The sequence below is a fragment of the Ascidia mentula genome, chromosome 4 (assembly GCF_947561715.1).
Source record: "Ascidia mentula chromosome 4, kaAscMent1.1, whole genome shotgun sequence".
Classification (NCBI taxonomy): domain Eukaryota; kingdom Metazoa; phylum Chordata; class Ascidiacea; order Phlebobranchia; family Ascidiidae; genus Ascidia; species Ascidia mentula.
Window position 1 is genome coordinate 10,543,346 of NC_138569.1, and position 15,074 is coordinate 10,558,419.

General features: G+C 36.2%; 2 protein-coding genes across 2 annotated transcripts; one reads left to right on the forward strand and one right to left on the reverse strand.

The window, feature by feature from the left end:
* Nucleotides 1-402: 402 nt before the first annotated feature.
* On the forward strand, nt 403-6,556 carry LOC145898068 (short transient receptor potential channel 5-like). The gene is made up of 15 exons (XM_082986509.1): nt 403-490; nt 558-621; nt 893-951; nt 1,021-1,093; nt 1,233-1,288; nt 2,618-2,669; nt 3,231-3,408; nt 3,552-3,770; nt 3,825-3,960; nt 4,118-4,248; nt 4,326-4,574; nt 4,637-4,784; nt 5,309-5,422; nt 5,480-5,645; nt 5,734-6,556. The coding sequence occupies exons 1-15, from the start codon at nt 403-405 to the stop codon at nt 6,554-6,556; spliced, it is 2,556 nt and encodes an 851-aa protein (XP_082842635.1).
* Nucleotides 6,557-7,190: 634 nt separating this feature from the next.
* LOC145898483 (serine/threonine-protein phosphatase 2A 56 kDa regulatory subunit epsilon isoform-like) lies at nt 7,191-13,109 on the reverse strand. Its single transcript, XM_082986952.1, has 13 exons — nt 12,909-13,109; nt 12,730-12,824; nt 12,569-12,670; nt 12,296-12,397; nt 12,146-12,238; nt 11,551-11,681; nt 11,408-11,467; nt 11,236-11,344; nt 11,116-11,169; nt 10,326-10,496; nt 9,987-10,114; nt 8,663-8,764; nt 7,191-8,405 (listed from the first exon to the last, which is right to left on the reverse strand). Exons 1-13 carry the CDS (start codon nt 13,066-13,068, stop codon nt 8,315-8,317), a joined length of 1,398 nt encoding a protein of 465 aa, XP_082843078.1. The 5' UTR covers nt 13,069-13,109; the 3' UTR covers nt 7,191-8,314.
* Between the last annotated feature and the right edge of the window lie 1,965 nt (nt 13,110-15,074).

A 15,074-nucleotide genomic window follows, 5' to 3' on the forward strand; every position in this document is an offset into this window, starting at 1 on the left:
CGGCACGAAAATAAATCAAACTTTCGTAACTGCGAAGGACAATTTACTACAAATGTTGTTCAACTCCGGATAAAGAACGTTGCAAACGAAACACAGTTAAACAAGCACTCATTGAAAATATTGGTGTGTTATTGTTAAAATGTTGTCTTTATCTATTCGGTCACAGCCGTTTAAAAAATAATGGATATGTTTTGCATTTTCGCATTATGACAAGATTCGAGATTTAAAAATGTCGTGGTAGGTGTAACCCCGCTGTTATACTGTTGTTAATGGGGCTTACAAACGTGACCTAGTTTCGTACTCGCATACCAAAACGACTGCGCAAGCGGTAAACCGTTTTGAGCAGGTTTGCTTGGCGAAATTGTTTTGCGTTCACTCAGTGACAGGTTGACTGGCCTACTCATGGAATTTTCTGATAGCGATGACATTTATTTCTCGACAAAAACTTCGCTCTCCGATTCAATGTGGAGTTTCTTCAAAAATGAACCAGGTTCGTAGTCACTTATACAACTTACACTTTTGCATAATTTATATTCCCTGTTTGCACGCACTTGCAGCCGGAAGCATCACACCAAAACTTTATGCTCGTTCCAGTTCTTTCACCCAGGGGGAACGCAGAAGGTAATTATATGTTAAGAAGGGAAGCTAAAAACTAACCCGAAGGTATGCACGTACAAGGAACGCATAACGTCCTTATCCACTTCTGTTTGGAAGGCTATTTGTACTTCATTTTCTCATTTAACAAAGTTGTGGTCTGATAAACACTTTCACTCGCAGCTGTCACGTAAAAACCAGCTGACTCGCCACGAAATAAACACAATTATACGTTTCGGTGGATACCTCCCCAAGGAAACTAATTTATGCTAATGAACCCTTATTTTCTCTTCGGCAGGGGATTGTACGGGAAAAAGAAGAAAACTGAAGACCCGGTTGAATCAAATGAATTTGCAGGTATTTTTTTAGTTTTCTGATGCGTGATATTGTGTGTGAATGTTTCTAACGATTTTGTACTATTTCAAGTTCGAAGAGTGGAGTCGGAGGGAGACATCTTTACCCTGAGACAAGAAAAAGACATTTCAAAGCATCGGAAAAAGTTAGTTTTATTAATTTTTACTAGTTAAGAATTAATGCGTGTGGCAAAATGTATTCGTATACAAGCAATAAAAATAATGTTTAGTGTGCTATACAGACAGGGCCAGTGCATTTAACAAAATAAAGTGCGTTTTTAACAGATCTAGAAGAAGAAGTTATAAAATTGTCAAAAGCCCCAGCAGTTCGCCGCCAACAGGTAGGTTTTTCTTATTTCAAATAAAAACACCAAAATGATGCTGGGCGATAAAAAATGTTGTGATCAAAACCACTTGTTCAACTTAAATGTGACTTCGTAAATGTAATATTTATAGTTTGCTGCAACATCATGTCAAAAAGTGCGTCAGAAAACAAAACAATTTTTACTTCATAACCGAGTTCAAATATTTAGTGAATATTTCATATTTGTCATTAAAATTACACACATCGTTTGGATAAATTTTTCTTGACCAAAAGAATCGCTGTGCTTTTATATAAGACTCAATGTCTATCATATCTATTCCCCCTTCTTCAACCATTGCGCATAAAACATTTCTACTTACTCGCTCCCACTTTGAATCCCAAATAAGTGTAAACTGTTTTTTTTATGGATTTTATTAAACTTAAGGGAATTGTAATCGGAATGCCACTTATTTTGTACAATAGCTTGGGTATGATTAATGCTTATATTATCGTAACTCTCCCTAAAAGTGGAAGGGATTTGCCAGCCAGGGTTTAGTCGCAATTTAAATTTCTTTTAGAGTCGATCCAACATTTGTATCGAAAATATCTGGTTTATACCAATTAACTGGGATTTTAACTCCCAAGTACTTTATGTGGTTGCCAAGCCACATAAGTAAATTTAAATAACATTCGCATGATAAAGCTAGAGGACTATTTATATAGCATTCATGTGGTGGGGACTATTTTTAATAACATCCGCGTGATGGAGCTAGGGGATTATTTCAAATCAGTGCTCTCCAATGTTTTTGCGCCATGAAACTCTTACAGTAGTTCAAGAAATATTGCTGAACCGCACATTTTGTCACAGAGAAAGAAAAACATACATTTTCCACAAACACGCTCTCCGTACATGAATGTATGATTTAATGACTTGCTGGTAATGCTCTCCTAAAAACACGTCTTGGTCCAAAATTGTTCTTCAAAACAGGCGTGACTACTCTCTATCTATATAGGCTCGCTTGCGGCAGTTGCCAGTTCATGTGCGCATAGCGCTGCGCAACTACTCACACATTTTATGTCACTTTGGCGCGATTGCGTTTACAACGGTTCAAACACAGCTTTTATTATCTGCATCTCAAAAACCCGCGGCCTTTTCAAACATACTTTTTTTCGCATAAATTTTTATAATTGTGGTTGCCTGTGTAAATATTTTAGATTTTCAATTTCCCGTGTCATATGCACTTCAAGCACACATGTTAGAGACAAATTGAAACAAATCTATACTATTCGACCGAATCCCAATATTAGGATCTTTTCGAATTTGTTGTTTTATTCACGTTTTGATGAAAGCTGATTTTGTTTATAGTGAGAAAGTATGCAATTAACAACAAAGAGACCTTACAACGTGCAGCGGAAAGGTATGTGCTTTGTAGGTGGAAAAATAAACAGCAATACAAAGTGCACGATTTATTCAACATTAATTAATAAAACAACAGTCAAGTGCAGGATGTGCGACCTTAATCATGTCACGATTGCTGTTTTTCCGGCCAAATAATCGGTTTAGTCAGACCTAGTTTTTTTTAGTCATTATCTTTGTCCGCACAAAAAAAGTTAGTATTGTTTCCAGCCCAAATGTATGCGACATATTGAAATTCACAGTTTTTTCCAGTAATATTTATTTGCATCTTTTATGAAAACAGAGTAGCAAGACGTCGGTCGTTTCAAAAAGTGCGAACTTCACCAAAATCAAGCAAGTTCAAGTCTTTTGGTGAGCAATAAAACACTAATGCAACCCGTCTGCAGAAAGATATTTAGTTTGAGTGGAATTATTTTTATATGTCAACCTTGATTGTTTTATGATAGCACGCTCACAGAGTTTAACAATACGAAGATCACCAAACGCTCGTAAAAATACGAGGTAGGACAAAACCCAAATCCATGTCGTCTTTTCCGTTTTACTGAAAAATCAAACTTTTCAGTGCTCCGAACCAACAGTTCATCATAGCGGTGAAAAATGATCGAGTGGATGCTGTAAAATTCCTTGTTACAAACACGCAAATTGATATAAACTGCACCGATGAAGATGGTAGATCCGCGTTAAGAATTGCTATCAACAATAAGTCGAAGACAATGTGTGAAGTGTTGTTGGACAAAGAGGTCTAATTTACCCTTTTATAATTGTTTTCGTTACAATTGAGTAAGGTGAATGTAAAACCTCCGTTTAACAAAACAAAAGCACACATATAAACTTACTAGTGAGATAAGTTGTATTTTTTAAAAATCATTGACGTTTTTTGCAGATAAACATCAAGAGTTGTCTCTTTCACGCTATCAAAGAAAAGTTTGTAGACGGCGCGAAAACCATTTTGGATCACGAAAAAAAGTTAGAAATCTGCCATAAGAGAAAGCTTCAATCCAGCGACTACTTTTTCCCCGGGTTTACGCCAATGATCCTAGCAGCACACTCTAAAAACTACGAAATGGTCGACCTGCTATTTGAATACGATTACAAAATTGAGGTAATTTTCTACATAACTCGTTTAATACTAAATCATGGTTCACCTGCGGTTAAGGATCAGAAGTTACGTGACGGTGTCTTTTGGGAAACTGCCAACGAACGACAAATTATATGCAAAGCAAAAGCTAGTCCTGCCTATATTGCGGCTGTTACAAAGGTATCTGTAGAACACAATTTCCTACAAGGAATAAGTACTATACATATACTTACACGTTGTCCATGTGCACAAAACGTTACAACCTCAGCTCAAAAATTACCTGCATCCGTCTTGTTTTAAAACTTATATCAAATATGTGAGGCACTTTACGTTTAACATATTTATTACTTTTTTTAAGCATCGTTTCAAAGACCCATTCAAACATTGTCTTCAACTCATTGAAATTATTCGAAAAAATGCAAAAGAGGAGCCTGAGCATAGCGAGTTTTACATGGGTCTGGAAGAGACTGTAGAAAGCTACATGTGTGATCTTCTTGATCAAGTAACGAAAGCAGCAGATCATAAATTGTATAAAACGAATTACAACGTATAAATTATTATTGTACCATACAATTTCAGGTGCGATCTTCCAACGAACTCCTGTGTCTTTTTGAATGCAACACTGACGACCAGGACTTGACCGGCTCGGAATTCTTTATCAATAATTTAGGCAGAGTGGAAAAGCTTCCCAGGCCCTCTGCAAGCAAGTACACGAATGAAGACGTTGAAAACCCAAAAGATCTTACATCAACTGCCACAAAGCTCCGACTGCTAAAAAGCGCAATTGATTTGAGATTACTGCAATTTGTTACCCATCGCAACTCACAGGTTTGCCTTCAAAACTCGATACAGCACCTGTACTAACATACTTAATTATGCTGCTATTTCAGCAATGCATCACACACATTAACTACGAAGGTGCGAAGTTGTTGAACCAAGGTAATGTGCTTATTTGGATTTTCCTGCATTTTGTGATCGGATCACTTTTCCCATTTCTTTCAATATTTTACTTGTTGGCCCCTCTCTCATGGCTTGGAAGTAAGTACAAAAAATTATTCATAAAGTATTTAACAAATATTACAAGTAAAACAAAGGAACACGTGATAATTTGGCGAAGTTTCAATTATTTGACAAATTTGCTAACCTGAATCATTCGAAATAATTTGTTTACTTGGACAAAAGAAGCTATTATATCATAGGAGCCCAACCACAGGGTCACAGGCCTATACTACATGCCTTAAATCGGCCAGTAGTGCAAAACGTTTGGGGGTCTCCTGCATGGTGGTTTACATATTCATCAATTTTCGTCGATAGAAAAAAATGATTCAATTTATGAATCTGTCAAATCTTAACGAATGTTCTGAACATTCAGTTTATAAGAAAAGATCAGTTTCTTTTTTTTAAACTTTATGTTAAAACAGTAAGTTATAATGCACAAATTTTCTACCCGCTGTGTGTAATGAAGTTGAAACTATCAATGAATCTCTTTTTGTGTGTCGCTGCAATTTGCAACAATCAAGTCGGTGTTACCATGTCAAACAATTATCATTTGTATTATTTAGAGCTGATCACAAAACCTGCGATTGCTTTTGCCTGTCATTTAATGTCTGATTTTGCCTTTGTCCTGCTTGTCTTTGTAAACGTTGCAACCAGATCAGTGGAAAACGACTATCTAGGTTTGACAACAAACCGGACAACTTACATGCAGAAAACAATATGTTACATAAATTTAGGGGCATTGCCAACATCCGCGGAATGGTTGATTCTGTTTTGGGTCATTGGAAAGTGGATTGAAGAGTTACATCAATGCAAGCGGGGTTTGAGGGTTTACATCTCAGATTGGTGGAATATTAATGACCTTGCCCAGCTTCTATTAATGACCACCAGCATTTTACTCAGGTTTCTGTTGTAAATGTTTTCGAATCTCGAAAGCAAGTTCTGCAAGCGAAATTTCGAGTAAATGCAAAATGTTTTGTTGTTGTTCCAGAACGATCGAATACAGTCAGCACTACAACGACCAGAAGAGAATACGAAGAAATGAATGGGAACCGACAGAACTCAAACTAATATCAGAAGCGCTTCTGTCTTGGGCATACGTCTTCGTTTGTCTTCGAGTGCTTAACCTAATCCGGACCATCCGGTGGCTTGGTCCCCTTCAGGTTTCACTAGCCCGTATGATGAAAAATGTCATCGAATTTTTCTTCATCTTTGCACTCGTTCTAACGGCATTCGGTTTGGGCCTGAGCGAGTTGTATTGGTATTATGGCACCAATGCGGCAAAGGAGTTGTTTTGCGAAAGTAATAATTCCACGACATTGGAATGTTCTCGAGATGTATTGTTCACTGGGGTTTGGGATTCTTTGCAAATATTGTATTGGGCTATTTACGGTTATTTTGATACATCTCAAATCTCACTTTCAGGAAGGCATTATATTACAGAGGGTTTCGCGTGGTCGCTTATTGCTGTTTATCACGTGGCGGTTATTTTGGTGTTGGTCAATATGCTTATCGCGATGATGGCAAAGAGCTACGACGAAACAACTAGTAACGCTGAAATCCAATGGAAACTACACAGAGCAGCCGTGTGGCTTCGTTTCATCCGAAACGAAGTTTTATTACCGCCTCCAATGAATATAATTCCCAACATATACCAGCTGGCAAAAAAAAGCCACAATGTTGTCAAAGGGATGAAACGACTATCGATGAGAAAAAGTTCTAAAAAAGGCTCCAGTATTCGTTGCAGCTCAAGATACAAAGCTGCGTATGTATTGTTGCAACGGTACAAGTACGAAAAAAACATTAGGCATTAATTGGATGAAAGTTAATCTGCAAGTGTTCATGATTTTTTTATTAACAATTTGCTGTAAAAAAGACTGTTGTAATGTACATAAGTTTTCGTTTTGCTGACAAATGTATTGTAACAAATTATTGTCATCCACGCTTTTTTGTAAAGAAATCAACAAGATTTTAAACAACTAATAGTTGTTTGTTATCAAACAAGTCCGCATAACGTGCAAGTTCGTGGTAGTTTAACACAGAGTGTGGACACATTGGTTGTGGTTGGGAGTTCTTTTTATAGGTACATGTTTATCAATAAGCTACATGATGTCGTAACGCCGTTGGGCTATTTATTTGTTTGTTAATTATAAAACAAGAAAACAGTGCATCAAAAGAGTTGTTTTCTAAGCAAGGTTGTCAAACGTGCGCTCCGTGGTGCGGAAAAAGTAGTATTGTTAGGCAAATTACACGTGGCTATGAAGTGATATTAATTTTTCATGGAAGTTAAAGTGTCAGATCTATAACAACCGAAGGACATCTTCATAGAGAGGTGCCCAAAACCAATCCTCATAAGTGTCTCATTACAGGCTTAAAAGTCACTGCGAGATTTCAACAGGTAGCTCACTTCTCTTCTCAACATTTGCAAGGTAGAGCAGGAGTCGAGTATTATTTACTTTATTATGACCGAAGTACATTACATGAAGAATCGTAGGAAAGTGATTCAGGGATGACATGAAAACAAAAGGCGACTATCGAATAAACAATTCGGACAAAGCGTTCAATAATAAGGGTTCAAAAACAAAAACAAGAAACTCATATTCAAGTGACACACAGTGTATACATAACTCGACTAAAAACTAAAATCAAGACAAAAATTCTAATCATCTAAAACTTCCTACTAACGGGAGTGAAAAAGTTAACATCCGCTCGCTTTCAGCACAACAGCTTGAAGCAAAACATGTTGTATAATTTGGTAAAAAATTGTGCAGGTTCAATGATACACATATTAAACAAGCACCATGAACGTATTCAATTAGGCCTATACCAATATATATGCTTTTGTATAAAAACGTTCTAGGCGCAAATTTGAAGACATCACTGAAAATACACGACGTATATTACGTGAACGCGGCTACAACAAAAAATGTAACGAAAATATCACCGAAAACATTTTGCCTTTACTCACTATAAGGCACAGAGTACAAAACGGCATATCCAAACATTAAAATTGTTATTTGTGATGTTTTGTGAAACAATGCAGTTGAAATGTGCACTCAAGTGGAACCGGTCCTACAGCGCAGAAACAGCAGCAATTTGAAACTTTCATTTCAAGTCGCAAGAAATAACATAACTGTTTGTAACTTGCTTAACTTGCAACACTTGATTCAAAGCAGGAGAAACGGCGGATTGCTTTTGAGGAAATAAATCTTTGCAAAACAATCTTCAAACAGTTGTCAACAAACTTAACAAAAGCACAACCTCGAAAATGAAATACTCTTTCAAGCTTTCATAACAAGGTACAAACTTACGTCAAATAACCAAACCTCTTAACCATGATTTAAAAGGGATTTGATACAATTCCAAACTCATGCTAGCAGGTGCCAAGCAATTCATGGAATAAAACAGCAACCAGGAAACTTACACGTAACAGGCACAGTTTAAGAAATTATCTAATCGCTTCTAAACGTACATCTTCACAATAAGAAAAACGTGAAAATGGAAACCATTTTTATTGGGACATTCCCGTATTTGTGCTATTTTGACCTTTGGCGGCCGTCGACCAAAACTACTCAAGTCGATTTCATTCTCTTTTTCTTTTTCACGCACAAGTCATCCAACTTCCGCCACAAATCATCTCTTTCCTTCTCCTTTTTCTGCTCCCTTTAAAACGACAAGGACATAGGGGAGTTAGTGAATGCTCTCACGCGATCACAAATGGTTATTGGTAAGCGCGGGGTCGGGCTTAACAGGGCTAAAGATCTCTTGATAAATATCAGTTTGACATTTCACAGTCAGGCAAAAATCGAAATGCGACCTCCGAAAGCAAAATATAATTCCCCTCAGGCAAAGACCAAGTTGGTCCACAAACGTTTCCGTTTTGCACTTTAACAACTTTGAAACAACTGAAAAAAACTAACTTTTGTCTTTCAGCCTTGTAGGAAGCAGTTAAACTGTCGAACAAATCGCTGTTCATCTCCATGAAAGTCTTCAACACGTTGTAAACAAGTGCAACAATTGTTCTGAAAAAAGCGTTACAAGTGGCTTACAACTAAATATCATATTTTACGTGATAAACATATATTGAGAAACATACAGGCAGATTAAATAGTGCGTGTTCTCCCCACACTACCAAGTTTATCAATAGACACTTGCGTACGGTTCAATTTCACGGTTTTCAATTAACAACATGACACGGACCCAAAGCTGGCAACACGATTCTCTCAAACCTTGAGATGTCACCTTGCAGTCGCAAGTTTTAGTGCAGTTAGGGCTTGGAAACGATCATTAATTTTGAAGTTTTGGTATCGAATAATGAGGGAAAGATTTATACGAAACAGCAAATTACCGGTTTAGCCAAACTACACACACGAGTCCAACCAAATTTAATAAATCCAGGGATTAATCGCTCCAGTAATGTTGAATTGTATTTCATTGAAGTTAATTTGACAGAGAGCGTTTAGCGCATGCTACACACGTCGGTAACTTGTTCAATAAAAACAAACGTATCAAACTGAAATCAATTTTATGCAAAAAAATACAGGGCCTTGAATAAGATAATACGTTATCACGAGTCGTGCAAACGTATGAATTTCAAAAAAGCAGAAAACCATACCTCCTCTAAAACCAATAAAGATCTAATTTTTCCGCCTGGCACAATACAACAATAGGAAACGGACAGAGAATTTGTTACATGACATAAAGGTTTTATTTGCACAAAACGAATCTCCAAGGCAGAAGATAAATCAAACCCGAGCGAAGGTGCTTGTGAGACTGACGAGGGCGTTTGTTTGTTGAGCGTCAGCCAATCTGCTTTTTTATTGCCCAAGAGGCCAAACGGAACGTTTGGTCAAGTAGCATAGGTTGACTTTTGCGGGTGGAAACGCTCTCTGCAATGCACTGGCAACTGAGGAAACGCATATGACGAGCCCACCACACACACTAATCTGCCTTGTGGTAAGCGTGCTAAAACTAAACTCCCTACAAATGAGAGACGACCAATAACATGTGACCAAGCAGATAAAAAAATACATGATGTGTCAAGTTACAAGGCAATAGAACCAGAATGCCATTTGTCAGGTAAACTGATAAAAACACAGGATCCGAAAACTGCTCAACCACTAAACTACCCAAAAAATTAAGAAGTAAAATTAAAGTTAGGTGCAAAAACTTGCAGTTAGTTAGTTTGAATAGAAAAAGCAAAGCTAATATGCTATTCATTAAGCAGATATGTTTTACACTTACTGATTCCAATGCTCTTTCGAGATTTGATAAAGATTGGGAAACATCAGGGGCAAAATTGCAGAGGAGTTTTCCTCAATAAGGTTGAGAATGTATTCGTTATTCCAAAAATACAAAGCTCTTTCTGCAACCTGACATCAATATTACAAGTCATGACACATACCTTCATCATATTAACATGATAATTTACTTAGTCACAGAGTTAGCAAAAACAAGCACAAATGCCCACAGCTTGGAAGTACATTTCCTCACAGTATATCTACAACCAGCATTCTTTAAGCACCACATTAATATTGCTTGATATTTTTTTGGTCAGTATCCAACTTCAGCATACAGATGTACCTGGAAATGTGGGCTTGCTACACATTTTGCAAGTTGATGAAAAATGTCAAGTTGGGCATTAGTAAATTGAGTTGGATCAATCACATCAAGTATTTCTTCAAGTTCACCCAGAAACATTACTTCTTTGGAGCTGCAAGTCTGTGGCCAGTACTTTAATATTCCTTGTATGACCTAAAATAGACTTTGTTTTGATTTGTTTTATTGAATTGGTAAGAATACACTATATATTGGATTGTATTCATTGATACACAGTTTGACATGAAATGAACTGCACACAATTGTACATCAGACATGAAATTTTGCAAAAATGCATTTAGGCAATTTAAAAAAACAAATTTAAACTTTATACCCATTCTGACACAGAGAGAATGATAACAAAATGGAAAAAGTACAACTAAATGTAGTAAAACATTGAACACCTGACCACAAAGAGAATTCATTCATTGCCAAACCCACAATAGAAGAGGAGTCTTTACAGACTGATATGTACACAAACCGGGGACAAGACAAAGACATGTTAGGTAGTAGACACATTCTTTTCAATAACTATGACATTTTATCCTTAACTGACAATATGTGTAGCATACATTGACAGAGAACATAGTTGGGTTTAGGTTGTATGTGTCAGTAAACACTGGGTTTAAACCAAAGCTAACTTTAAATCTAATCAACAACCCACATAGTGCAGTAAGTACAGTCTTCTGTGCACTTTTTTTAAATTTTACTGATCACAAAGCTTGATTTTTTGCTAAACAAATAGTACAATTAAGACATCAATCAAATGACTTACAGGTTGGGTAAGACTTGAATCCTTTTCAATGAATTGAACAACACAATATGCAAGCTAACAAAAAATAGAATTGGTTATTACAAAAACTACCATTTAAATCATTTATTTGAAAGCACATACCTGTGCATGAAACATTGCAAGTGCACGTGTTTTGTGTAGTGGTAACAGCACTTTGATTAAGAACTGACGATGCTCCGTTTTCAAGGGAAGTGCAAAACCATTTATGATGCTTTAAAAGTATACAAAATATGTTTACCGCACATATTTGCAATATACATTGCACATCTCATACCTTCCCAATATCTCCAGTAGTTCTGGAACTCCCGCAAACTGCTCACTTTCATAAATAAACCTGTAAATTAAATTAATTGAGTATGCAGCATCAAACTGTAAAAGACATCGCACACAACAATGTAGTGTTGTTGCCTTGCTTACGTTAAAAAAATGTTGTTTATATTCCGACGTATGAAAGCACGCAACCCCAAGAACTTTCCATAAATTCTATGCAGCACAGTTTTAAGAAAATCCCTTTCACGTGGGTCTTCACTGGCAAACAACTCCAAGAGCTAAAGATACAAAAATACCCTTTTTTAAACCTACGCAAATATTTTGGCAACAAAACATTTTTAACCACAAAGTCTTAAAAACCATTTACCATGTATATTTAGACTTTTTTGTTATATATCATACGCAATCCCTTTAAAACATTGTTGATCTCCAGAATATATAGTAGCGGATTTTGTTTTAGGTACACAAAATTAATACATGTTGAGTGCCAATTACCATTAGTTTATAATCCCATTGCGCCACGCCGAAAACAAATTTACTAAATATTCCCCCATCTGTAATGCTGTACAAGGAAACATGGACAACATGTAAGAATAGGTGATGTTACACTTTTGATTCAATAAAAGAATTAGCTTTTGTCAAAATCACAATATTTTATTGTCTGAAGAAGGTCCTTGATATATGAAATTGTTTTCAAAGGAAATTAACAAGTTAAATACATGTTGTATATACTGCTACTTACTTTCAAGACAAATTTTTGATCAATATACTTTTTTGCTATGGAAGGTTGGAATTCAGTGGATTCCATAATGCGCAGAAAGAACTCATATATAAGCTGAAAAAAATTATATATATATACACAATTACAATTGTATTTTGCACAAAGGCATACTTGTAAATGGGGCCATGATGCTTCCAAAGTTGGGTCATCCTCTTCTGGGTCATACTCTGCACGTTCTGGTGGAGGTAAAGTCCTCAGAATGTTTTTTGAAATCTATTTCATAAATAAAGACAGGTGTGAAGTGCTCTTCAAAAAATCATTCATCATGGTTTTATGTACTTAATGTCAAAAGGCCCTCCGCATTGTTTGCATTTTAAGTGACAAAAAATGCTGGTCAAGTTTCAGAATTCATTACAGATCTTATAACAAAACACATTACTTTACCATTTCAATAATCTGGGGATATACACTCTCAGTCAGCACCCCATGTGCAGTGGAAACATAATCAATTAGTTCATTTAAACATGCTCTTTTAATCTCTTTACCCTATAAAACAAGCAATGGATTAGAATAAAATTCTTAATAACTTTTTACAGCAACAGCACCTGAAGATCTGTAATTACATCCATAAAGTTAAAAATGACACATCCTTGTTGCAATTTTTTGCAAAACAGTTCACATTGTTCTCCTGGAGAAGTATCTAAACATGAGAGAACATTTCTAACACAGGCTATGTACAACACCACATATAATTACAAAACCGTGAAATTTGTAAACATCTTACCTTTAAGTTGAGGTAAAGGCTTTAGTTCAATCTTTTTCTCTCTATTATAGTTTGATGAACTTTGTGAACGTCTTTGTGCTGCTTGCTTGTGCAAAGATTTGCGATTAAATGGTGTTTCATGATCCATGACTTGCGCCGAAACGCTTTTTAATTCTTTCATGTATTTTCAACTCATTTAGATTTTACAAAAAACAATTATCTGAGCTTTGAAAAAACAACATTCGGTACCCAAGATTGGAAAAATGTCGTGCTTTTGAAAATGTATTAGTAATCTGCGCAATACAATCAATGATGGCAGAAAAAAATACACTGCCTAATTACCAACTTTCCAACATGGCATGTATCTAAATCTAAAAGGGGACTGTGTCATCGAAAATCATATAGGATCGCATGGACAAAAATATTATTCTCCATGCACAATAATGTTCCATGCAGTTACAAATAAATTTATTGGTAAACAAGGAAAAAATAAAACTGAAATATTTTCAACAATAAACCCTTTTTTGAAACTATTTACACAAAAATGTAACACTTGATTTTGATTGAATTTGTTGGTCACAAAAGTTTGTTTACTGCTACACAGTGCATAAGCAATCCAGGGGCAATCAAAGTTTTATGAAAGTTTACAATACACAGATCATTAAAAGGGTCTCATTGATTTTATTATTGCACATACCGATGATATAAAAACCTTAAGTAGAAATACAACTGCTGGTCTAAACAATTTACCAATCATCCATGTAACAAACATTGATGGATGGAATCACCAAACAGCAAATTCATGTTTCTATTTCCTTGGCACTTCAGCAAGCATTTTTACCGTTTGTTCGTTACCCTATTTGAGTGAAATTGACTGAGTCCTGACAAGAAACGTATTGCTAACTTTAACGTAACGCTGCACTAATGCGGGTAAAAGGCGATCACTATGGATCGAACATCGAAAAATAATTTGCTTTGGATAGAAACCAACTTTGTCTTACTTCGTTGCCGAAAATTAATTCAACACATAATTTGCAAAAAATAACAACACAATACTAATGTGGAGTAGACTTGTTGCCTGCATCGGAGAGGCCACATCAACAATCTGAAGAAATATGGATCAGAAAAGAAACGCTTTTTTATAGTGTTAAGATAGAGAAATAATGTTTCTCCAATTATGCATGTGTGGAAATGGAATAGAGCAATTTTGTTCATGATATGCGGACTCCGGGCCAGATAAACAATTTCTCACAGGGGAGAATGGTGATTACTATCCAAAACTCACCATGACGCATCAACGGTGATTTTATCGTCAGGCGAATCATACGCCTGCGCCAGACAAGGCACAGCAGTGATAAACGACAATCAATGTTAAAACCTTTTGTCTACCACCGGAACCGGCACCCAGCTGCTACTGTTATAACAAAATCTCCTCATGTGGAGCAGGAGAACACGATTAATCCGAATTCGCCTAATCCGTACGAAGCTGGAGGTAGGCTACATTTGAGTTGTAATATCTTTTTGACAAAAATCTTTATCTATTTCGGATAAAAGATGCTCTTTTGACATTTCGTGATCTGTATATTAATTGGGTGGTCCAGGCCTCAACTTTGCATTCATACACCAAATCAAGTTTCTTATGCACGTTTTAATTGTTCCCAAAACCTTTGCCGGTACGCCGTTCCGGTAAGAATTCAGCTACTGGTGTGGCCCAAATAGTTGTGAAAAATTTAAATTTAGTAAACTTATTCTAGTAAACATATTTAAGATATCACCTATAACTACACAACGGCTTAATTTTTCCTGTGTATTCAATAGTTCCGGTAAGAATTTTGCTTTAAATCCTGGTAATCTAGGCGTAAGGTTACAGTGCGTTTTTGATCTTTGGGTTACAAAGATGACTTGACAGTCGGACAAACTGGGTTCTGCTGCATTTACAACTAAAAATGTTGTAATTTAACCGACAAAGAACGCAACATTCATGGCAGCATTGGAGACTTCTTTCAGGACTCCAGTGCAGTATTGTGTCCGTTGCAATGCATTTATTTTATAGTTGCATGATTTCCGGTCTATATAATTAAACATAACTTTGAACGTTTAGAACAAACTTGATCGCAAATATACCTCGACGTGTTTCCCCGGCCAATACAATCTAACAAAGCCGTCCCGGATCATGTGCACATCTAT

Bases quoted from the DNA above. Each gene is read 5' to 3' on its own strand.
- LOC145898068 (XM_082986509.1), top strand. From the start codon at position 403: ATGGAATTTTCTGATAGCGATGACATTTATTTCTCGACAAAAACTTCG. The intron at 3,409-3,551 runs GTCTAATTTACC...CGTTTTTTGCAG, and splicing joins AAGTGTTGTTGGACAAAGAG to ATAAACATCAAGAGTTGTCT. The intron at 5,423-5,479 runs GTTTGACAACAA...ACATAAATTTAG, and splicing joins AGTGGAAAACGACTATCTAG to GGGCATTGCCAACATCCGCG.
- LOC145898483 (XM_082986952.1), bottom strand. From the start codon at position 13,068: ATGAAAGAATTAAAAAGCGTTTCGGCGCAAGTCATGGATCATGAAACA. The intron at 10,115-10,325 runs GTACATCTGTAT...TATTGATGTCAG, and splicing joins TAGCAAGCCCACATTTCCAG to GTTGCAGAAAGAGCTTTGTA. The intron at 8,765-9,986 runs GTAAGTGTAAAA...CGCTTTTTTCAG, and splicing joins TCGAAAGAGCATTGGAATCA to AACAATTGTTGCACTTGTTT.